We start from the raw sequence: 26,498 nt of genomic DNA, 5'->3' as shown, positions 1-26,498 counted from the left end.
TGCCCCTACACCTCCTCCCTCACATTCAGGGTGTGGCCACACTTAGGTTGGAGGAACAACACCTTATGTTCTGTCTGGGTAGCCTCCAACCTAATGAATGGCATGAACATGGATTTCTCAAACTTCAGATAACGCCTCCCCCCACTCTCCTTCACCATTCCCCATCCCCTTTGCCCTCTCTCACCTTATCTCCTTGCCCATTCATCCCCTCCCTGTGGAGTTCTTCCCCTCTTTTCTTTCTTCCATGGCCATATGTCCTCTTCTATCAGACTCCCCCTTCTCCAGCCCTGTATCTCTTTCACCAATCAACTTCCCAGCTCTTTACTTCATCCCTCCCCCTTCACGCTTCACCTATCACCTTGTGTGTGTCTCTCTCCCCTCCCCTTATTTTTTAAATCTACTCCTCAGGTTTTTTTTTCTCCAGTCCTGCCACAGGGTCTCAGCCCGAAATGTCGACTGTACTCTTTTCCATAGTTGCTGCCTGGCCTGCTGAGTACCTCCAACATTTTGTGTGAGTAACATGCAACTGTTTTTTTTTTGTAGGGTACCCTCTTTAAACGAAAGCTAACATCGATTTCTTGAACTTCCGGTAATGCCCCCCACCACCTTCACCATTCCCCATTCCCTTTTCCTTCTATCACCTTATCTCCTTATCTGCCTGTCCATAACCTCTCTCTGGTGCTCCCCATTTTCCTTCTTCCATGGCATCTGTCCTCTCCTACCAGATTCCTCCTTCTCCAGCCCTGGATCTCTTTCACCAATCGACTTCCCAGCTCTTTACTTAACCCCTCCCCCTCCCCCTCCCAGTTTCACCAATCACCTAGTGTTTCCTCCTCCCCTCCCCCCGCTTTGGTTTCTCATTTCTCTTTTTCCTGTCCTGATGAAGGGTTTCGGCCCGAAACGTCAACTGTACTCTTTCCATAAATGATGCCTGGCCTGCTGAGTTCCTCCAGCATTTTGTGTGTGTTGCTGACAAATATATAAGGGTTATTTTAGTATTGAGTGTCAGCTAAGTGGAGGCAACACTATTACTTCTGAGTCAAAAGGAGTTGAACTCATACACAGCTCGTATTTTTATATCACCTTTGGTGTAGTATGTATTTTCAGGGACATTTACAGGAGAAGGTCACATAAGACCACATTAGTATTGAATAGATGGTCAACAGAGTAGGATTTAAATCATAAAAGAGAACAAAACCAGATGGATGAACTGGTAATAGCAAGGTAATGTTGTCATTGACATAAATTTTTGGTGAGATGTTGGTATCCCATGATATTGTAACAGGTTTCCTGGTACTAATTACCTTGCTGAATTTGGTGCATAAATCAGAGAATATATTCATCAAGGAGATGAAAGCTTTAGAGTGGGTGCAGGGGAGATGTACCAGGATGCTGCCTGGATTAGAGAGCATGTTTTATGAGGAAAAGTTGAACGAGCTGGAGCTTTCCTCTTTGAAGCAAAGGAGGATAAGAGGTGACTTGATAAAGGTGTGAAGGTTGGTAAGAAGCGTAAGCGGAATGGACAGCTGGTGCATTCTTTTCCAGGGCAGGAATAGCTAATACAAGAGGGCATCATTTTTTGAGGTAATTGGAGGAAAGTATAGGGGCGGGGTGATCTCAGGTAGGTTTTTTAAAAGAGAGTGGTAGGTGCATTAACTGCACTGTCAGGGGTGGTGGTAAAGGCAGATAAGTTAAGGATATGTAAGAGACTCTTAGACACATGAATGAAAGTAAAATGGAGAGCTACGTGGGAGGTATTGATTACATTGATCTTGGAGTAGGTTAAAAGGTTGTCACAACATTGAGCACCGAAGGGCCTGTACTGCACTCTTCAATGTTCTCTGATTTGCATTTCATTAGCTGCCATCTCCAAAGAACAAATCTATTTAGTGATCTTGAGACATGCCATTTCCTCTAACACTGTCTAATGTTGGACAGGCTGCTGTCTTGGTATCCCAGCCCGAGCATTTTCAGAAACTAATTGAGAAGAAATAATTTGATGCCAGGATGAAATATTGCTTCAAAGTATTATCAAAGCTTAACTCTGATAATGTTCCTTTGTTATATTGCCATTGTTTTCTTTTGTATTTGCTTGACTAGGACACTGTCTGCAGTGTTCAGCAGGATGTTGCAAGTGCCATTGTTACTAACTGTGTCAAAGGTCTTTTATAGCTTAATAAATATTAAATAAAGAGGTCCCTGTTGTTCCCAGTCTTTATTCTTACAGCAAACATTGTGTGAACAACATGTTCAAATGCAAAGCTGCACACTCTAAATCTAAACTGACTCTCAGAGTAGATTGTTTTAGAAGGACATGGTCTTTTCAACAGGAGAGCAGTTTTGTGCTTTGGTTTAGATTTTTTTTCAAATCTTTAGCAGTTTTTAAAAATATTTTAATAATTTCAATGTCTCCAGAAATTACTGATTAATTAGAATTTTTCTGAATGCAGGAAGAAGACATAAGCATTCATAACATTTGACAGGAGCTAAAACAAAGCATGCTGGTTAGTCATCGGTCATATTTAGCACTATGTGGGTCAACAGTTCTGTGTTCCATTTCCATCCCCCGCCCCACCCAAACACCTATATGATTATTTATAAATGTGTGGCCTTGCCAAACATGTTGCTCAGGACAGAGCCACCTTCAGGATACTGCAGTTAAATAAATACTGTACCTAGGATAGGGCAATGAAGAGGGGAGGGGGGTGTGTAGTTCTGCTTTCTGCAGGTTCTGGGATATGAGGCAACATGAATTTTGAAATATTAGAATAGTGCCATGCAGGGGAACTGAGTAATTAAAAAAAACATGTGTTGCATTGGTTGATAAATTTTGTAACTGAGATTTATGGGTACTCTTTGGAAAATTTTGAAAATGCTGTATTTAAATTTATCTGCATTTTCTACTATCTGCAGAAACATTTTGATGATCAAAGAAACAACGATGTTACATCCATTATCATGGGATGGCTGAGTTAACTTAATAAGTATTTCTAACATATTCTGATGGAATAACAGTAAAACTTGGCATGAATGCAACAAAAGCCCTCCATTTCAGTAACAATGCTGTAATTTCACTCTCACCATATTCAATGTTCAGTAGATTATTTTGAAGAATAAAAAATACTAATTATTGCTTAGACTTGTAGAACTATATTTTGGATAAAACATAAATTTGGAATTATATAGAGCTTCACAAAAGACTACTTATTTAACCTTGGATCAAAGAGTTCCGTTGTCCCATTGTTATTTGAAAATGGCATTTTAAGGGATAAATTGAGGTCCCTTTATTATCTCCAGCAGTGAAGTAGAATAAGGGTAAGCATGGTATGAAAATCATTTTTATCCATTTGTCTGAATGTGATTCCTTCACTGATCATTGCTTTGACGAGCATCAGATTTTAATTAGACATAATGTCACTACCATCATCCGATTAGTATGTTGACTTAACTGTGGTATATGCCAAAAAGATGGAGACAAGTTCCTATGAAGAATCCTATCCAATATATTAATTTATTTTGTTTGTTCATTGGACTACAATATGTCTTAATTAAAAAGAGAAAAATGTGATTTCAACACAAAATACTTTGCAGATGCTGGGGTCAAAGCAACACTCACAACACCCTGGAGGAACTCAGCAGGTCGGGCAGCATCCGTGGGAACATCAGTCGATGTTTCAGGCCGGAACCCTTCGTCAGGACTGTAGGGGGAAGGGGCAGAGGCCCTATAAAGAAGGTGGGGGGGGGTGGGAAGGAGAAGGCTGGTAGGTATCAGGTGAAAAGCCAGTAAGGGGAAAAGATAAAGGAGTGGGGGAGGGGAAGCAGGGAGGTGATAGGCAGGAAAGGTGAAGAAGGGATAGGGGAAAACACAATGGGTAGTGGAAGGAGGTGGAACCATGAGGGAGGGTGATAGGCAGCTGGGGGAGGGGGCAGAGTGAAACAGGGTCAGGGGAAGGGAGGGGGAGGGAATTCTGGAAGTTGGAGAATTCAATGTTCATACCAAGGGACTGAAGACTACCTAGGTGTATGAGATGTTGAATGTGAAAATGTGATTTCAAATTGCTGTACCATTTCAGCTTTCACTATTTATACTTTTTTATAACCTCATATTGGAGAATGCAACTCTGGCAGATCAAATCAGCCACTAATCTGGAGATACTAGTCTTATTACCTACAACTTCTGTGAGCATATGTGACTGAAAACATATAACTGATTGAAATCAGTGAGTTATATAATCACATGACTGTTAACAAGTGTGTAAACATAATTCTCATTGGAAGTTTAAATTCATAAATAGAGCAGTATATTCTGCAATGATGTTATAAATACATACTATTGCCCCTAGCATTTTTGAAAAAAGAGGTTTTACTGTCAAAGTAATGCTAAGACTAACAATATTCCTGATTCTTTAAGTAAAAAAGCAGTTTCAACTGGTTGAGGAATAAATCAAAAAGATAAACTCAATTTTTCAAAAATTGGGGATGTTTGGCCATTAACTTTGCAAAAATGTTACTTATTTTCTGCATCACCTTTAAAAACTGTACTGAATGGCATGAAATTATTGTCCCTGCATAGTAGGTGTGAATTAAACTTGCCACAGACTGTCTATCTCTCTGTATAACAACATGCTAATTATTATTTACTGACAGTCAACCTTTCTGGCATTGCAGTTATTACAATATTATTCTTTCATTCATTCAAGTTTAATTGTTAGGGATTTTAAAAGCTTCTTAAAATCTCCATTTATTATGCTTTACCTTTATGATGCTTTTTCCTTTGATTTTAAACAACTTTTCCTACTTTCTCTTAATTCAGAATCAGAATCAGGTTTATTATCACCAGCATCTGATGTGAAATTTGCTAACTTAGCAGCAGCAGTTCAATGCAATACATAATCTAGCAGAGAGAGAAAAAAAATAATAAATAAAATAAAACATAATAAATAAACAAGTAAATCAATTATGTATATTGAATAGATTTTTTAAAATGTGCATAAACAGAAATACTGTATATTAAAAAAATGTGAGATAGTGTCCAAAGCTTCAATGTCCATTTAGGAATCGGATGGCAGAGGGGAAGAAGCTGTTCCTAAATCGCTGAGTGTGTGCCTTCAGGCTTCTGTATCTCCTACCTGATGGTAACAGTGAGAAAAGGGCATTCACTGTGTGCTGAAGGTCTTTAATAATAGATGCTGCCTTTCTGAGACACCGCTCCCTAAAGATGTCCTGGGTACTTTGTAGGCTAGTGCCCAAGATGGAGCTGAATAGATTTACAACCCTCTGCAGCTTCTTTTGGTCCTGTGCAGTAGCCCCTCCATACCAGACAGTGATGCAGCCTGTCAGAATGCTCTCCATGCTACAACTATAGAAGTTTTTGAGTGTATTTGTCGACATGCCAAATCTCTGCAAACTCTTTCTGTACCAAGATTGAGATTAAATTTACCGCCTCCTCTGCTACTCCTCTAATGTACATTTCCTTGATGATATAAATGCTACTAATTTCATAGTCATTCATCCTGGTAGGTTAAGGAGATGATAGATGATTGTCTTATTTACTCAGGTCTAAGATGCACACTTACTCTTGTTGCCACTGTCTCAGCTCATACTTTCAATAGTTTGCTATACAAAATTGTAAATACCTAAATGACAAGTTAACTAAAATCAGACACTATTGAATGTACTTCCTTACATATGGTTCTAAATATGTCAAACTCCTAATAGGCACCTTTGCTGTTTGCTCTTTACTCTATGCATCAGGCATTTTAAATACACACTAGAACAAAAGAAAAATGATCAGAGCACTAATGCTAACCCAACTTCTATTAAATTATTCTACTTGATGATTATTTCTTGATATGTTTAGTACAATACATCTTCTACTATCTGAAGTATGCGATCAAATAACCAAGCCTTTTAATTCCAATTCCCATTCTCATTCTGACATGTCAGTCCATGGCCTCCTTTTGTGCCAAGATGAGGTCACCCTTAGGATGGAGGAGCAACAGCTTATATTCCATCTTGGTAGCCTCCAACCTGATGGCACAAATATCGTTTTCTCCTTACAGTCAAATAATTCCTCCCCCCTTCCTCTATTCCCCAGTCTGACCTTTTTACCTCTTCTCACCTACCTATCACTTCCTCCAGGGTCCCATCCTCCTTCCTTTTCTCCTATGGTCCGCCCTCTTCTCCTATCGGGTTCTTCTCTCTCCAGCCCTTGGCCTTTCCCACCTACCTGGCTTCACCTATCACCTTCCAGCTGCCCTCCTTCCCCTCCCCCACCCTTGTATTCTGCCGTCTTCCCCTTTCCTTCTTAATCCTGAAGAAGGGTCTCGGCCCAAAATGTCGACTGTTTATTCATTTCCATAGATGCTGCCTGACCTGCTGCGTTCCTCCAGCATCTTGTGTGTGTTACTTTGGATTTCCAGCATTTGGAGACTTTCTCATGTTAATGATTTTATCTTGTTCGGCAGGGTGTTAACATTTGAAAAACCATTATTAGTTGATATTATCAACTCTTTCTGAGCAACATGGCTAGCAGTGCAACTTATTATTTAGAATGTAGATATAGCCAGCATCATGGCAGCGATACAAATTGTGCATCTTTGGATAATGTTGATACCTTTGACATAAAGGACATCTTTGTTGATGAGGCTCGTGTATGTTGGAAGAGTTGCATTTGTGTTCCATAATCAAACAGTAACTGTAATTTACCCTTCTACTTCACTTAACATTTTGCATTACAAGGATTCTTCACAATAGCATTCACAATATTCAATATGGAGTCCCATGAGGGGATATCAGAATATATGAATAAAAATTCAGTTAGCAGTTCCTTTCCAACAGACTAATATCAATGAAGGAAGAAAAAATGTTTTTGTTCTTTTGTTGCCTTAACTTCAAGACTTAATATGTAGGTTTTCATATTGAGCAAGTATATTTAGACTTTCATATTGACTGAAGACTTTTTGTCCAATGAATTCACACTGAATTTATTGAATTAGATTATTTTCTGATTTTCAGCAAAGACTCCTTTGGGGTACTTGCTCAATATTGTATGTTTTTCTTTTGATATTAAAAATCTATGTAAATGATAATGGGCACTTGATTCCACAGAAGACAAATGTAAATAAACCCACTTGCATAATGAAAGCTGTAGTGCTGGTTAACCATAAGACTATTGATGAAGAACGTCAGTGCATTCGATTTAGAACCACCAATGTCGATTGATGATCCAAAAATAACAGGACATAGTTCAACATTCAGGAGTAACTAGATTTTCTTGCACCTGCAGATATGTCTATCTGTGGTTTCTGTTAATTTCATTTCTACATACAGTTTCAAAATTGAGCATTAACAAGATATATATTTAGCTATACGTAGTACAATAATGTTTCAATAGAAATTTAGTTGATGTCAGAACCATCACAACCATTTCATGCTTCTTATAACTTGAACAGTTATTTAATTTGAATAAAGTAGTAAATATAAAATGTGGGAGTAAAATTCAACATGATGATTCTTTCTCTTTACTTCTAATTGAATGATTTTTTTTCATGTATTTTGTTCTTCAGGAGAGAAAGTGAAATGAGGATTCCTAATGGTTGGCTATGTCATCTGGCTCCTGAAATTATTCAACAACTCTCCCCATCTACAGATGAAGACAAACTCCCATTCTCCAAGCAATCGGATGTATTTGCATTTGGGTTAGTTCAGTGCAAGTTCATTAGATGTTCATTGTGGTGTTTGGTTTGAAAATCAATAAGTGTGACGAAGCATTACGTTAGGACATGAGAGTGGATATTGAGCATTATCCAAGTTTAAATCTAGCCCAGAAGCCAGGTGCTCAGTGGAAAAACTACAGGATCATAATTTCCATTTAACATAATTTTCCTCAGCGGACAGGAAGAATAAAAGCAGAAAATACTTAAAACGCTCAGAAGATCAAGCAGCATCCCAAGGAAACATTTCAAGTTGAAGACCCTTTGTCTAATGAATCTACACTGAGTTTCTTCTATTCACTGTCTGTTTCTTCTAATCATGTTTTCAAGTCACTTTTTTTTAATCTTCTTTCACTTTTTACAGCTGCTGCCTGCCCAGCTGAGCATTAAAAGCACTTTTTGATTTTATTTTAGATTTTCAACATCTGTAGATTATTTTCTGATTTTCATGGAAGACTCGTATTTTATCCTTTAGGGGTACTTGCTCAATGTTGTATGTTTTTCTTTTACGTTTTTATTTGTAAATGATAATAAGCATTTTATTCCACGTAAGATAAAAATAAATAAAAAAGCGTTTTCATCTGTTTATTTCCCATCACTGACTGCTCAATATTACAGCAACAAATACAAGCTTTTTCAGCAGCCCATTGAATTTTCTTTACATTATATATTTAAAAATATATAAAATCAAATGGGGAGCAAACCAAACCCAGGACTGCAATATGGAACATAATTATTTTTATGACGTTACTTTTAACAACTTGGATGGTAGGAGTAATAATTGATATTTTGGTGAGTTTGCAGTAAATATATTAACATTTTATCTTCAGCAATTGTGGATTTTGTGAAACTATCTGCACCCTACCACCTTAAAACAAATATTGCAATTTGGAAAGAATATATTGAATGACAATGGAGTCAGATGTGATGTAGCATCTGCCAGGACTGGTAGCATACCACATGTGACTCTGGAAATGACTGCCATGGATGTGTGTAGTAATTCAGGTGTTATCTGCCTGATCTAGGAATAATGGTACATAGTTCCCTGAAGGTGGAATCTCATGTGGATAGGGTGGTGAAGAAAGCTTTTGGTATGCTGGCCTTTATTAATCAGAGCATTGAGTATAAGAGTTGCGATGTAATGTTGAAATTGTGTAAGGCAAATCTGGAGTATTGTGTACAGTTCTGGTCACCGAATTATAGGAAAGATGTCAATAAAATTGAGAGAGTACAGAGGAGATTTACTAGAATGTTGCCTGGGTTTCATCTCCTAAGTTACAGAAAAAGGTTGAACAAGTTGGGTCTTTATTCTTTGGAGCGTAGAAGGTTGAGGGGGGACTTGATGGAGGTATTTAAAATTCTGAGGGGGATAGATAGAGTTGACGTGGATAGGCTTTTTCCATTGAGAGTAGGGGAGATTCAAACAAGAGGGCATGAGTTGAGAGTTAACGGGCAAAAGTTTAGGGGTAACATGAGGGGGAACTTCTTTACTCAGAGAGTGGTGGCTGTGTGGAACGAGCTTCCAGCAGAAGTGGTTGAGGCAGGTTCGATGTTGTCATTTAAAGTTGAATTGGATAGATATATGGAAAGGAAAGGAATGGAGGGTTATGGGCTGAGTGCAGGTCAGTGGGACTAGATGAGAATAAGAGTTTGGCATGGACTAGAAGGGCCGAGATGGCCTGTTTCCGTGCTGTAATTGTAATATGGTTATATGTTATATGGAATAGAAATGCACAAATCAATGTTTTGATAGCATTCAGTTTCTTTCAAAGGCACACGCTTCATAAAAGCTGGCTGAAAGGTGAAAATAGAGTTAGTACTCTTTAAAACAAATTGTTTTGCCTTTAGCAGTCTAATCGAGGATATATTGATAAACCTACCAATGTAATTCATTGTACCAAATAAGCATGGCGTGCTGGTTCCATAAATTGACTCTTAAAATTTCTACTGCTATGCTGTGGGTATTTCACTTTAGCGGTTTGTGCAAAAGCAGTGTGTCCTGCTGGTAGAACGTTTTGGTTTCGGCAAAGGAGCCCTGCTGTTCATCTTAGGAATGTTGTGTCAGCAACATTGTGGTGGGACCTGGAGAAAGATCTAGAGAGAACAGGGCGGAGAGAGTTTTGTGATGGACAGTATTCCGATTTGGGGTCTTTTGGCGGGTGCTGTGGAGTGGGACAGAAGGGAAGATGCTGCAGAATTGCAATGGAAAGAAAGTCCCTGTTGCATGAAGTGCTTTGTTCAGATGAATGGCTCCAAGGAAGAAGGGCCAATACTGCTGAGAGAGAGCCAGTTTGTTCAAGCTGGACTTTGAGGGAAGTTCAGACTGTGGCGGGTGCTTTGGGTTTGACGCCGCGAGTAATGGTTATACCCAGCTTTGAAAGAGACAAGCTCCAATGATCATATGCTCAATCAGAATGGTCTAATTGTATTAGGCCCTTTTTTCCTTCTCTTTTCTTTCTTCTAATAACTTTGATAAAGCTGAAATTAGTAAATATACTTCCTTTATAATTCTATGTGGTGTACGATCTGTTATTTCATGCCAGCGGATAATTGTGTATGGGCAGAATTTGCATAGCGTTCGCTCAAATTGAGGTTTCTTTAGATGGAGCATCACGGCATTCCTGTTTAGTTGAAACACAGATCATACCGACCCTGGATGTATATTGTTTATGAAAGGTGGCCTTCTCACCACTGAGTTGCGTGGCTGTTCGCAGAGTTAACTAACGAGCCGAGTTTGTATACGAGCCTGGTAGGGGGATTACAAATGCATTAATTCATGTTCCACAGGGGTCTGTGTTGGGCCACTTCTTTTTACATTATATGTCAATGATTTGGATGACAGAATTGATGGCTTTGTTCAAAATTTGCAAACAATATGAAGATAGCTGGAAGGGCAGGTTGTTTTGCAGAAGTAGAGAGGCTACAGAAGGATTTAGGAAGATAGGTAAAGAATTGGCAGGTGGAATACAGTGTTGGGAAGTGTATTGTCATGCACTTTGGTAGAAGAAATGAAAGGGTAGATTATTTTCTAAATGGACAGAAAATGCGAAAAAACTGATGCAAAGAGACTTGGGAGTCCTTGTGCAGGATTCCCTAAAGATTAATTTGCAGGTTGAATCGGTGGTGAGGAAGGCAAATGAAAAGTTAGCATTCATTTCAAGAGGGCTAGAATATAAAAAGCAAGGATATAATGCTGAGACTTTATAAAGCACTAACGAGGCCTCACCTGGAGTATTGTGAGCACTTTTGGGCCCCTTATCTTAGAAAGGATGTGCTGAAACTGGAGAGGGTTCAAAGGAGGTTCACGAGAATGATTCCAGGATTGAACAGCTTGTCATATGAAGAGTGTTTGATAGGTCTGAGCCTGTATTCACTAGAATTCAGAAGAATGAGGGGTGACCTAATTGAAGCTTATCAAATGATGAAAGGCCTTGATAGACTGGATGAGGAGAGAATGCTTCCTATGGTGGGAGAGTCTAAGACCAGAGGGACAGCCTCAGAATAGAGGGGTGTCATTTTAGATGGTGAGGAATTTCTTTAGCCAGAGAGCAGTGAATCTTTAGGATTTTTTGCCACGGGCAGCTGTGGTCTTCATCTATATCTAAGGCAGAGGTTGATAGACTCTTGATTGGACAGGGCATGAAGAGATACAGGGAGAAGGCAAGAGACTGGGGCTAAAAGGAAAAATGGATCAGCCATGATGAAATGGTGGAGCAAACTCGATAGACCAAATGGTCTAATTCTGCTCCTGCCTTATAATCTTATGATTTTCTTTTATTAATGTTGTTATATGTTGATTTTCAGTTTAAATCTGGTTTTATTCACCAGAAATATATTGGCAAAGTTAGAACCTCCTTGGCTAGATTTTAAGAACCAATGAAATAGCCACCAATTCTAGCACACTAAAATTTAACAGCATAATGTGTGTAGTATTCAGATGCCACTGGAATAGAAATAATTGAATTGCAATTTAATCCTATTCATTTAGATTCTGACAAAGGAAAATAACAAAATATATTTCATTTAAATATTTTGTAGGTCATGTATTACACAGTTAAGGAAGTTTTATCTGCTACTACTGACTTAGTACACGAGAGCTTTGATTTAGTCTTATTTGTACTGTGGCAACCTACTGTATAGTTTCAAACAGAAATATGACTACCATTTTCTGCAGTGTGAATACATGCAGTACAATAAAGCCATTGTTATGAAATGTCTTTGTGCGGAGTTTACTGTTTAAGCCTGCGCAATTACATTTATTTTCTAAGGCAACAATATGTTGAACTAATTATTTCAAATTTTATGACAGAACCATATGGTATGAGTTGCACACACGTGAGTGGCCTTTCAAGAATCAGCCCACAGATGCGATAATATGGCAAGCTGGGCGAGGAATGAAGCCTAATCTAAGTCAAATTGGCGTAGGAAAGGAGATAGCGGTAAGTAGAGGCCAAACAACTGTTACTTATTAAACTTATTCAATAATGTTAATTTACCGTACATCATGCTGATTGCTTTCTCTTATTTAGGTAGTGTCCCTTTATAATCTGACAGCAATAAGATATAATACTAAGATGTGGAGCTTTACAAGTGTGGAATATCCAGTTGCATTCAGGTTCTATTGGAAGAGTGTGAACTGGATCTAGAACATATTGGGTAATAAACACAAGAGATTCTGCAGATGCTGGAAATCCAGAGCAACACACACACACACACACACACACGCAAACACACACACACACACACACATACACACACACACACACACACACACACACACACACACACGCAAACACACACACACACACACACACACACACACACACACACACACACACAATGCTGGAGGAACTCAGTAGGTCAAGCAGCATCTATGGAGAGGAATAAAGAGCCAACTTTTTGTGCCGAAACCATTCATCAAGGTCTTCCCAACCTGAAATGTCTGCTATTTATTCCTCTCCATAGATGCTGCCTGACCTGCTGAGTTCCTCCAACATCTTGTGTATGTTTCTCTAAAATCTATTGGTCTTTTTCTGTGGCTTCTTATTCCAGCAAGGTCAGCATTTAATGCAAATTACACTAATGGTAGATGAAGCGAATGTTTGGAATGATAGATAGAATAGTGGCCAAGCTGCTTTGCCCCAGGTGGAGGTGAATGGCATTGTGAGACGCAGAAAGAGTAATGCCTCATGCTTTGTTCTAGTTACCACAGAATCTGTATGTCGGGTTCATATATGGTGACTGTGGATATAGATTGTGGATTCTACTTCCTCTACAGGTGCAGGCTGAGCTGTTGAGTGTTTCCAGCATTTCTGTTCTCAGTTAAGATCCAATCCTAATCGTGTATTGAACAACCCCAGAATGGCATTACATTTTAGGACCTCTTTCAGTGCAAAATTTGAGGTCACTAGGCAGCTACTTCTGGTAACAGAGCTCCTGAGAAAGTTCAAATTTACTATTGGTACAGAGACAGTTCAGGATTGCCATTTAGCCATGTTTCCATGAAGTAATTCTGGCATTAATGGGGTCAGAATGAGCCCCATTCGCACACTGAGAAAAACTTAAAAGAGTTCTCCATTCCCAGATGTAGCTTGAACTATCACTACTGTGAACCTGTGTGTGTATGTATGTGTGTGTGTGTGTTTCTGATATTCAAAACCATTCAAAGACCTTTCAAGTTAATAAAATTAAATTCACAATGGCTGTGCAACATTTCATCTTTGAACAACATCAACATTAGAGATTGAAGGGAAAAAAACACTTTTAATTTGCAAAATATAATCAGTATTGGTGGAATTAGAACCCAAGAGTCCAAACCGGTTTGATCCCTCACTTTAAGCCCCTTCCATAACAAGTCGCACACAAATGTTGCTTACGATGAGCCCACAGTAATATTTCAATCAATATACAGTAGCTCTTCTTCTGCTTTATCATTTTGAAAGAAATGGTGGCTGTGTCAAACTTTTTTTTTTCTCGTTACCAGAATATGAGTTAAAAAGTTACTTGAAATGAGCAGCTTCTCATAATTTCTCAGCTGTGTCTTGCTAAGTCTAATCTTGGGACCAGTACCTATGATCTTACTCAATCAATTCTTATGGGACAGTGTACTTTCACCGTGTAACATCTGCAAGCAATAAAGAGACACATCAGAGTAGGGATACACAGCACTAAGCTTACAAACGTTTTGTTGCATTTAAATGGTTCCAATTAATGATATTAATTTTCTAATATTTTAACTAGTTTTGTTTTCAATGTTACTTAAAAACCAGTTGATTAGTGACATTAATTCCACTGCTTCTGCTCTTATATTGATGGTAAATCATTTATACCTCATACATATCCGGAATATAAATCCTTTGGGTTTCTCATCACTGGCCAATTTAACTGTAATACTCCTTTATAAATTATCCTGTGTTCATTGATTTGGTGAGCATTTAAAACCCCACTTATTGTGATATCCTTTCAGCCAAAGTGTATCTGTTTCCAATTGATTTTAGGACATCTTGCTTTTCTGCTGGGCCTACGAGCAGGAGGAGCGGCCTAGTTTCTCAAAGATCGTGGAGCTGCTTGAGAAGCTGCCCAAGCGAAACCGTCGGCTCTCTCACCCTGGACATTTCTGGAAGTCAGCTGAGTACGTCTCCCTTAGCTCCAATGTGTGAACCTCCAGATGCATATCATCGCATTTTGATTCCAGCCTCGCATTTCATGCATTATGTTCGGTTGACCGTTTGCTTTAGCATTCCATGCAGCTGATGGACAAATCTGATCAATCGTTCAAGGATGCACAAAATTGAGAATCACAAACTGAAACTCAAAGTGAGTATTGTAAACCTCAGTCTTAACCGAATAAAATGCACAGCTGTAGCAGGCAAAATTTTACACATCTTTTTTATAACCCCTCTGGAGAAAGAATGTACAGCATGGAAAAGTTGCTTGATTTAGTTATTCAGATTTGTTTTAACTTTGAGTCTTCTGCATAGCAGGCATATAATGCACACTTGGAGAAAAGGCCAGTGGCTTCAAAGATACTTGTGAATGAAAGGAATGACCTGTTCGCCAAATATTTAGACTTCCATTATCCCATGATTCCATGACTGTTCAAAGGGATGGAGCCTAATTAGAACGAGTTCATTTTCTGTGGGAACCTGATAAGGCTACATTACCAGCACATCATTCAGTTTTGACATTGGTGGGGGGGGAGGGGGGAGATAAAGTGAGATCCTTTATGATTATCGTCCGTACCTGTACCACAGTAGCCGCAGATCATACAGTGTCTTTGAGATGTGCAATATGACGTGTATTCTTATCAGGTTTTTGATGGTACATACGTTGCTTGTCCTTGAAATAAGACTACAAACAGCACATAGTGCTCCTTAATTGGTCAGTAATAGTATATTTATTTAATCCCATTCTACAAGGGTTCAGTCCTGAAGGGGGAGATGCAAATTGCTGCCGAGAGTCTTGATCGTGAACCCAGAAATGAAAAGCTGGTGGGCTGTATGGACTTGGTCATTCTTGCCCTCTGAATGAGTTTATATCCTTATCAGCAGTTGTTGTATCCATTCTGACCTATTGCTTGTAATAGGATTCTGTCACAATGCCAATCAATGGAAGAGAAACTATAAATCAATCCTTTCTTCCTCCACATTCTTTGATTGCCTCTTTGACTCTAGGTCCAGTGCACTATCTCCTGCTATCTCCCTCCTATCAGTTGCACTCCGCCTTCTCCCGTTCTGAATGCTCTCACTGATTGTGCCAATTGCTGTCATGAAATAAGCAATTCTTGATGCCGGATTTTGTAAGCACAATCCTTTCACAAAACTTAGTTGACGTGTCTGTATATCTTAGCTATTGATGCTTTGGTTCTATAGTTTTGTATGATAATTTATTCAGATCCTTGTGCTGTGAAGCACCAGTGTTTCTTGTTTTCGAGGTAGGATTACTTGTTTAACTTTTATCAGTGCACCTTGGCCTTTGGATGTATTTTTTAAGGGATCGTCTTTTTTTCTTCTTTTTACAATTGAAGTTAAACTCTGAAAGTAATTGATGCCAGAAGTGTGAATCTTGGTGGATCGATCTATAGTTCCATCAGTAGCTGGTATTCTGCTAGTGTTATTGTCTCGCAGAGCAGATCTATTATTTCCCATTATAAAGTTGAACATTAATGCATATAACTTTAGAAAATTCTGTTAGCGTAATTGTATTTATTTAGCACCTTGCCATGACCTTAGGTCACCCTAATGTGCTATATAATCAGTATGCTACTTTTAAAATAGAATTAATAGAACTACAATTACGTTGTAGGCAAATATGGCACTTAGCAAGTTCCAAAGAAAACAGTGCTAGCTGAGGGAAAGGTGTTGCCTGGGATACAGAACTCATATTTTAACATTGTTACGTGAACTTTCAAGTTCAGATGAATTGTTATTGCAGATAGCTAGCAATGATGCAAAGGGGCAGTTGGATTTTGAGGAACAAAGTTTTTGAACAATTCTAGGGTTTGAGGAGTTTGCAGAGAAGGAGAGGCACCACCCTGTGCGGGGAGGGCCTTGTAGACGGTGCGAAACCTTAAATATCAACAGTTTAGTTCAGCAACCATAGGGTTGCTGGTGAGGATACAGGCAACAAGGCTTTGGCTGAGCTCAATTTTATTGAGAATGAGAAAGATAAGTCTGGCAAGAAAGACATTGAAGTAGTTAATAAAGCATAGAAGAGGCTTTTTGCAATATGTGAGCCGAGGAAGGGGTGGGAGGACAAGGGGGTAGATGTTCGATCAGAAAGTAAATGCAAGATCAGATGGATGAATTGGCGGTGTAAATATTAGAGAGGATGGAATCTGTGATAAAGAAACGGCCATTGAGCAGGGTTCTAAAGACTGCTGTTTGCTGTTCTGAAGACAGCCGTCGTGATCACCCCATCCACATTTCCTGATCTCGTTCACTACCCTGTGCAGCTGGTGGTGTAAGGATACTCCACACCACTTGTATATTACTAATCCATCTTGAAAAACTAACTAACGTGCTGTATCCATAGAAACATGCAGATTTAATTACCCAGTTGATATTGTCTCTCACGCCTAATTTAGTGCTTCTTGGTTAACTGTCATTGATTCATCCCTGCTCGGTTTACGTGTACCCTGAGGGGCGCAAATGCCACTTGCTTTCAAAGTGAATATTATAATATAATTACAAAAATCAACAGAATCTCAATACTTGACTTTATTACTGGTATCCTATGCATGCACTTTATTATTTAGGGAGATTGTGTTCCCAATGCACTGAAAGGTGGATGTAGTATATTTCTGAATGTTTTTTTTAAATCTCGTCCTTTTTGCTTAAGTTTTGTGGTGGAAGGCTGCAAACAGATATCAGAATGTTCTAAATCTCTGTGTACATACGCGAGAGGCAGCTTCAGTGTAATTATAACCACTGATCATTAGAGCTCGGTAAGCAAATTAATCTGTATTAAATACCACTCAATGAATCCTATTCATTCCTTGGGTATTATTTAACATTACTGACAAACTTTTATTTCGCATTGAAATAAAACTCTGCCTCTAACGTTAAATAACAGATTGTTACAAACAGCAAGCACAGAATGTTCCTTTGAAAGCCAAACAATGCCCTTCAAATACTTAATGGTGATTCTGATTTTCCTCTGTCAGTAGGGTTAAGAAGGTGGTGTGGATTACCCTTTTTTTCAGTGAAAAATATGTAAAGCATTAAAATTGTTCTGTGAGCTGTAATATCCTTACAAGTTAAGTAGGTTGGTGTTTAGTTTTTTACCCGTTGATTGGATGATGCACTGCGCTAAATGGAAATACGCTCAGGGAAGAATTTATAATGTGCGGAAATCTGAAGGCACGTTATAAAGCAAGCTATCTGTTGATTCTTTAATATAAAAAATCTAATGATGAAATAAAGTCGGAAGCATCTGCTGAGTTGCAGACTGCCACTGCTGACCAAACTTCAGAGAGTGCAGTGCAGGTATTTGATTGCTTTCTCCTATGTATATTGTTGCTGTATATAATGAAGTGTTTATCCTGCTTTGCAGCCTCTAGGCAGCATGGCTCCATACACAACATCATTGATCCAACCTCTTCAGTTTAAATCTATCAGTAAGGGCTTTGCATTTGGAGTGATCAGTAAACTTCACGTTATTTGATTTAATTAGGTCGATTCTGTTTGACCTCCTGATTGGTGCATTCCTTTTAATTCCTTTTATCTGATAGAGAAATCCCCCCCCCCCCCCCCCCCCCCCCGGTGCGGGTTTCAAACATGGTCACACTTCAAGCACTGCTTTCTGGGAAAATACTTTTAGTAGCCGGATACAGTAGCCTCGATAGTCCAGCATTAGTGATTAGTGATCCTTTACGGCTCAAGCAGCTCATGTACAATCAACCCGATGTGGATGTTTGTTAATGCGTCTGCAAAATGAACAGTGCTTGGAAGACATAGAGACACAATTGTAAAATGAGCCTTTGCTCATGGTTGAAATCATTGCATTGAAGCACAGGGCAGACTGTACTTCCTTTTAATTAAAAAGAACAGTCCACAGTTTGCAAAGAAGGGAAGGCAGCAATTGTGTGGTACATCTTGATCCTTTCCAGCACTAATAAGAGGGTTACATCCAGTGAAATCAAATGACTGTTAAAGTACTGTACAATGCAGGCAAGCAACTTGCACTGTGAGCTCCCATAACAGCAATGTGATCATGACTAAATAATCTTTACTTTTGGTAAATGTTGAGTACGAGATATATAAATTGTCCACTACCCTTATTCCTAATAACGCTGTGGAATTTTGTACTAAGGAAACTCATTGTAGTGCTTCATCCAAAGGAGGCCACCTTTGATAATGATGCTGTCCCTCAGGACTAGGCAGCCTAGATTGTTCCATAGGTCCCTTGGTTAGGATTTGAATAAGGAACTTTCACCCTCAAGTGTCAATGTTGCCAACTTAGCGACAGCTGATATAGAGTGTATGTGTTTATTTATCATTGATAGGAACATTAAAACAAGAAGTGGTGACAATGGCCTTATGGTTTACCAACACCTATAAAGATAGGATATAGGCTAGCTATTGGTCAGTACTGGGCAGTGACTGAATAACCAGTAAAAGAAAACTATGAAAGCTGTGATTGTTCTCACTATAGTTGACGATGGTTACAAGCTAATAACCAACCCCTTGGATTATCCTGTCAACATTGTTTCTCAAAGGACTAGACTTCCCTCCTGTCTGATAGTTAAAATGAAACCATGACACTTGAATTTTTAACCTATCCCTTTCCTTACAATATACAGACCTGTGTTGACTTCCAGCGCTTTCTGTTTACATTTCAGATTTACAGAAACTGGAGTTTTCTGTATTATTTTCACTCATTTAGTAAACACTGCTTTAATAAAGATACGGCAGGGAGTCAAAAAGCTTAAAGAAGGGCTTGGTGATAAATTGTATGAAGTACCTGTTAAGTAGCAGCACAGGGAATACATGCACATGAAGAAATATTGTAATTAAATGTGTTTATGAAAAGCAATACTCTTATAGAAAATTGTAATGAAGAATGTAGTAACAAATGGTTTAACTGTGAAAGTAGCTAGGGTTATCCAATTTATATTCTAAACTACACAGTGCAAGTCAAGCTATGGGAATGCCTCTGTTCACGTGGACAGTATGTTTGCCCATGAAAGTTAATGGTAAGCTGCTAGCTGGCTCAACAATTACTTCAGTCAGACGGTGGTAAATCCGTGGAACATGTTGCCACGAGCAACCATGGAGGCCAAGTCATTGGGTGCATTTAAGGCAGAGAGAGATAGGTTCTTGATTAGCCAGGGCATCAAAGGGTATGGGGAGAAGGCAGGGGAGTGGGGATGACTGGAAGAACTGGATCAGCCCATGATTGAATGGCAGAGCAGACTCAATGGCCGAATGCCCTAATTCCGCTCATATAACTTATGGTCTTAACAAAAGGAAGTGATTTAAACCACTTCTGAGCAATTAAGAAAATAGTTTAGGAGGGGAATGTAGGGCAAACAGATGTAAGGATGTGCTCTACCAACCACCTGCTGAATGATTTTCATAAAATGGCCCATTATTGGGCCTATGGTGGACCCAGGCCAGGATCACATAAGATTGGGTGTAATACCAATTCATTTCACAGGAGGTGAAATTGAGAAGAGATTAAAACTAAACATGCACCCAACCCCATCAGTTTCTTGACGGCAGGATTAAGCTAAAATTGTTTCCATGAAGTGCCAAGGTTCCCACTTCAGGTGAACCTCATTACATTACAACCCAGAGCATCACAGTCACGTGAGCAAATGAGTAGCACTAGGGCCCAAGCTATATTGCTACTCTTAAGCACAAATTAATGATTTGCTATACAGGACTAAAATTCTGAGGATCTGTTCCAATTATCTAGTAAGCTGAAGTATTTAACTTGGTTCATAACTGTCTTTAATCCTAGTATGGAGTGGCTTAGTTTCTGCTTCAGAGCTGTTGATAAACACATCAAAAAGCATAAAGATATTCCAGGACCCCCATGCATCACATAACCTGACAATTGGTCCCCATGTACATCTTAAAGATCTTCACTCTGTAATAGACTGTGAAAATATGCCCTGTTCTCTTGTACCAACTGATCCTGTTATTGAAGTCACGGGATTGCCATTGAAAATTGTTTTAAGCATTACTTTTTGATGCGTTTTTATTCAAGATCCTGAAGAGCTGCACTGCATTATACCAGATGCCGAATCCGGTGAGCAGCTGTATGGAGAGCAGAAATCAAGCTGTTCTATAACCTCTGAATCACTCCCGTGGCTATGTACATGTTCCTGGCTACTACATCTTGAATTTATCAAGAGCGTGGGCAGGGCGTCTGCTTTAATGAAGTAATGAGCAAAAGGCCTGCCCAGATGCATAAAACACCTGGCAGGCCACCTCACTCCACTGGCATCGTGCTGGTTTTAATACACAGAATAGTCAGCAGTCCCTTCCACAGGACTTACAAAGGTAAAGAGTCATGGAGACTTACATCATGGAAACAGGCACTTCAGTCACATTTAGTCCTCAACAACCAGCAACCATCAGTTTACATCGATCCTATCTAAATCCCACTTTTATTCTCTCCACTTTTCTCCCCAGATTCTGCCTTTCGCCTACATACTAGGGCAACTTACAGTAACCTATTAGCCTACCAACCTACAAAATGCGGACCAAAACCGAGATCAACCGGAGGAAACCCAGAATGTCACACATGTAAACTCCACGGAGAGAAAGTCAGAATTGAACAAGTTCACTAGCTTTACCAAGTGATGCCCTTTATCCCATTGAGCCTCTTACAGGAATGAAAGGAGGAGCATCATTTCCAAATGATGGGAGTTTATAGACTTGCCAGCAGCAGCTAAAACTTGTGAATGTATAAAAGGAAATACTAAATAAATAGGACCAGCATCCACTGAAAAATCATTAATGTGATAATAAATGGGCCTTAGAACATTGGTGGACAAATATTATCAGGCCAACAGTGAACAGCCCTAATTTTTAAAATGCAAATTCAAAAATACCTGAACTCTAAACTCTCCAGTGGATCAGTGAAAAGAGGAACAGTTACATTCAGCAGCTCAATTTCTGCTCCCATGGTTTAAAAAAATAAGAAAACCACCAAATTCAGTATGAAGCCTGAATACAAACAGATAATGTTAACGTTTAACATTTGCCCCTTTGACATATTAAGATCCCTTGAGTCCTTTATCACCTGAGCCTTAAAAATGTACACGTTCATTTGGCACCCTGAAATTTTCAAAAATCATTTTATTTATTTAATTAAACCCTTCTTTTTATTTACTCTTGCTGTATACATAAATGGCCAAATAGGTATTGAATGTTGTTCCAATAACCAAAATAAATAGGAGAGTGTAGTTTTGTGAAAAATCATTGTAATGAAATGCTAAAACGTGCTTCTCTCTTTACTGATACTGCCCACTGGTGAATATTACATGTTTATCACTTCTACTAAAAAGTTACATAGAGCGTAGCTTGTAGTATAGAAAGTTGTTCCTCTAAATACATAGGGTGCTGGTGTCTTCATCTGAAACAAAAGTCTTTCCCCATCACGCGAACAGCATACAGTTTAACCTCCTGTACTTTTATAGCTCCTTGTATATTAAATTAGGCGAATTGTGTCCTTTTCCCTTGTAACGCATTCCACGTTCTCAACACATTTTATTTAAATGAGATTCTCCAGGAACCTTTATAATTTAAGAAACAATGACAAGAATAAAATTGGTCATTTTCTAAAGAAAATGCTTGTTCATGCTTCTCATTTTGAAGCTGAAAGAATGCAAGAAAGTTTCGGTTGTAACCTTTTCATTCCTGTGGTATTATTTCTGTTAAGGTTTTCTCTTTTTTTTTTCCCTGGACTCATTTCATCAAATATCCCTGTGTTCTGTACTTAAATATTTAGTGACATTCACTCTTCTAAATGTTATTTGTGGGTCATTAATGGAGAAAAAGATCAGTAACTTTTTAGTTGCGTTTTCTTTTGCTCCCCCAACTTCCTGTTTGTACTCAGACATGATTAAAAGTATGCTGAGCAAAAATAGAATTGTTAGCTCCTGCTATTTCAGGCGCTTAACTGCCTAATGTTGCCAAGCATAATCTCAGCTAGTGATACATAATACATCTCTTTCCTTGATGTCATAGCATCACATACAGTAATACAGTAAATGCTGCAGAAGAGAGTGGAACTAGAAAAATATCAACTTTAATTATTGGTTGACTATTAACTAATAAGCAACAGCAGCATATTTCATGTTTTATGGGTTTAACGGATTAATTAATATTAAATGCCAGTGGGAATATAGGGAGTTATTTTAAGTTATGTCAATGTAACTTGTGTGTAAATACAGTGTGGACAGATGGGATGAAAGACTTTTCCTCTGATAGTGTCCCAGGTATAGTAAGTTTTGGTAGCTGTGGCTGTGATGTTCATCTCTTGACGTTTGACACAATCTGGGAAGATGACTGACAGTGATATGGATGTTACCAGCCAGGCTAAGAGGACACAGAGAATACAAAGCTATCTATGTTTTCCTAAGGCCTGGGAAATTTAACTAGGGGGTGCCTGGAACTTTAGAGTGGGCAAATTCTGATTAATTCAAATTTTGATTCTGGTAGAGGTGGTGCTGCAGAAGTGGACCGGTGGTTTTGAGATTCATTCCAGGAACCAAGCTATTCTTATCCTTTTCCTCCATGATTCCCATCTTCACCTGAGTGACACAGTTTTGAAGCTTTGAGAAACGTTCTCTCTGCCACTTGATTCTACATGCAGATGTAATCAGGCCAAATTATGCCTGGCTGTTGGCAGTCTGAAATTAGATATAGTGGCATACCGAGAATACTTAAGAAATGATTACCCAATTTATTTTATCTATACTATTTTTTGTAAATTACTTAGGTATTTAAATTACTGATCTTATGCTGGGTACCTGTAGTTTTTTTTTAGAGAAATTGGAAAATGACATTCTTCAATTCTGAAATTGACTGTTTCACAAGATAGATAGATAGATAGATAGGTAGACATACTTTTTTGATCCCGAGGGAAATTGGTTTATGTTACAGTTGCACCAACCAAGAATAGAGTATAAATATAGCAATATAAAACCATAAATAATAATAAGTAAATTATGCCAGATGGAAATAAGTCCAGGACCAGCCTATTGGCTCAGGGTGTCTGACCCTCCAAGATAACAAGATCAACATATTTTGAGCAGCACCCAATGAAAAGTTGTTGAATTATTTTCTTTTCCCCAATACAACATACTGGACAGCTTACAACTGTGATTTTGTTCTGCAGCTTCTCACTTTAAAAACAGCCAATTCTGAGTCATTCCCACAATCCTGACAGCAGGTTTTGACCTGAAAAATCAACCATTCCTTTGCCTTTCCACAGATGTTGCTTGACTCGTTGAGTTTCCCCAACAGTCTGATTTTGGCTCCTGGCTCCAGTTTCTGCTGTCTCTTGTATCTCAATGCAAATAAATGTGACGTAACATAAGCTATCACTTTTTTGCACCACCACGCAAGTCAAGTACTGTACCAATATGTTTAAATAAGAACTAATTATTTAGACCATCTTAACAATAATTAGAAATTAATCAAAATGCATTCCTCTCCTTCATATTCAAGTTTAATGTTGAACAGGAAGGGTAATATTGAACTTACCACATCATGACATATCTTGATTTCAATTCTATTTAATTTAAAATATTTTAATGTGGTGTGCTTGCATTAAAAATGAGATTACAAAATCCGTATTGTTAATTGGTGGTGAGATAGGAATATGAAGCTAGTTATTAGCATAATCTACGGGAAGGTTCACTTTGGAATGTGAAGTAACAAAATAATGCTTAATTTGTGTGGATCGATTTTGAATGTAGCAACTTACTGTTAGAAAATGGATATAAATAAACCTTATTTAAATGTACAAAAAACTGTCACATAAAAGGTCATTAGGAAAAATCTTTTATATCTAGAAAATGTAAATCAACCATAAATCAACTATATATTGTGGCATTTGAAAGATAACGCTCCAGTATAGGAAGCACCAAATGCAACACCAGAAACAAAATTCCGAATTTGCAATTGTGCAAACCAGTCTTTAGTAACCAGTCTCTCTATAGAGAGTTGAGCTTGTCCCAATACCAGGCACATGCCACTCCTCTGACATACCACGCCCAAGCACAGACCTTGCTGCTACCAACACTGCTTGTCAAACTCCCAAACACAGAAACCCTCTGCTAGCACTTCCTGTCACACTCCCAACCATACCAACGTGATTGGCTTTGCTCTGAAATGCAGCCTCCTCTCCCAGATCTGATGTAGAGTTGACAATGTACATCAGTTGAGGTTTAGACATTTGTAAGTATTGATGCGTTAGGTCAATAGCCTTTGGATTATCTATCTCTTTTGGGAGTACATTGTAGGTTTACCATTTTCCTCTGAAATTATTTCTTGAGTTGATACTTTTGCTGAATTTTGTTTATTTTAAGTTGAGAAGTATCAGCATTTTGGACTGGGAAACGTGTTTCCAAATACTGGTTGGTTGACATTTACAGTATCTTCTACATCATCCAGATGCAGAATAAAACCTATTTAAACAATGTGCCTTAAATCTGCAAGCATTCTCTAACCCTCAGAGCAAAGTAATATGTTATTTACCAGTCATCCTTTGCATTCTCTGAACACAAAAATGGTAAATGAGTGATAACAGAGCTGAGTTATGAGCGATTTTATACTGCGCTAGATTGAATGGTCATGGCTATTTTGTAGGGGATCTGTTACAATAAGGAGAATGTTTTTATTCTTCTGGATTGGATGTAACCAATGCTTTAGATGTAAAAGGACTGTGCAATAATTTACTGTACCAGTGCCAATTTGCTTAAAAATAAGCTAGTGTGAGTATGAATTCTTTCTTTAATAAGTCCAAGGGAAAAAGTCCGGTGGAAATCATTGCATAAATTACTGCTGAATGATGATTTACTAAAGCAATTTATATAAATATATCTTGTTATTTTTGTTTCTTTATTACATTGCCCAGAGGCAGTGACAACATTTTTGCCAGTAGGAATTCTATACAATGAAAAAGAAGATTGTTTTAAATAATACGTTCTCCACTGTATTATGAGAAAGAGTCGGGGAAATGGTGGCTGTGGCATCTGGATAGTTTGATGATGTGCTTTTATCAAAAGTGAAAAGCCAGGGGCAACATACCTGCAAACCTTGAAAAAATGATAAATATTTTGAATGCATTTCCTGCTCTCTCCCTGTGACATGCAGTATATATATATCTTTTCATCTCGGTTGAAAATCACTGCCAATTAACACTTGATAAATATGAAGCAGTCATTTTTGTTTTAAAGACAACCAATTAGAAAGCAAGAATGAAACGTGCGGAGCAGTCAGCTGCAGGAGTGCATGGGGCTTTATTACCTATGGTCAGTGGGAGATTGTTCTCTCTGCAGACTCTCACAAATAAGACACATTGTACAATAACCATGAGTCTGCATGGCCAAATGTCCTGTGTCTGTTAGGAATACTAAATTGTTCTATTAGCTCCAATTTGCTTGCAAGTCACTGTTTAAAGTCCCAAGTGTTAGTACTTAGCATGTTTTCTTTGTGAATAGTGACTTCAACAGCTTTGTTAAAAAAAAATTGCAAAAGCCTACCATGGTAAACAAAGCTTATTTTTTTCTCTCTCTTTCCTTTACAAACTCTTGAGCCTGTATATTATCAAGCAGATTTAATGGATACCATGTAATTTCAGTGTTAGTGACAATGCCTATGGAAAAACAGGCTGGCATGATTTTTTTGCAACTTCATCTGAAAGAACAATTGTTTCTGGTGCAAAGATACAGTTGGTCTCTTGTGTACATTTGTACAGTAACATTTATAAAGTTTTCTACACTTTAAAAGAAGTATTTATAATTTCACCTGTTCTATTGGATATCAGCTCTTTGAACTGCAAATATCAATTTGTGTTTTGTGCAAAGTTTGGTGAGGTTATGATGTTCAGATTATTTATGCCAATAAAGAATTTTAAAAGTCATTGCATCATAAGATTCTATGATAGATTGTGTCGTGTTTTTTTTACATTGATGACCATTGATATACATTTAAGATAAATTTATCTAAAATCACCTTTCGATGGAATATTTCTGGGCTTTAGCAACAATTTAGCATCTACTGTACTGCCAATGCTAATGCAGTCTTCTCTGATGGTCCT

At 38.3% G+C, this 26,498-nt stretch overlaps 1 protein-coding gene across 1 annotated transcript in view; it reads left to right on the top strand.

Annotated features, from left to right (window-relative positions):
* Positions 1-14,621, top strand: part of ksr2 (kinase suppressor of ras 2) — a 361,347-nt gene extending 346,726 nt beyond the window's left edge. The window contains exons 18-20 of the mRNA XM_072247505.1: positions 7,569-7,700; positions 12,025-12,154; positions 14,213-14,621. Coding sequence (XP_072103606.1) covers positions 7,569-7,700; positions 12,025-12,154; positions 14,213-14,374 — 424 coding nt within the window. The 3' untranslated portion in view covers positions 14,375-14,621. The remainder of the gene's footprint in view (positions 1-7,568; positions 7,701-12,024; positions 12,155-14,212) is intronic.
* Positions 14,622-26,498: the final 11,877 nt, after the last annotated feature.

This window comes from Mobula birostris, chromosome 31, assembly GCF_030028105.1.
Source record: "Mobula birostris isolate sMobBir1 chromosome 31, sMobBir1.hap1, whole genome shotgun sequence".
In the NCBI taxonomy this organism is placed as follows: Eukaryota; Metazoa; Chordata; class Chondrichthyes; order Myliobatiformes; family Myliobatidae; genus Mobula; species Mobula birostris.
Note: the sequence above shows the minus strand (reverse complement) of the source record. Positions and strands in the feature narration are given on the sequence as shown.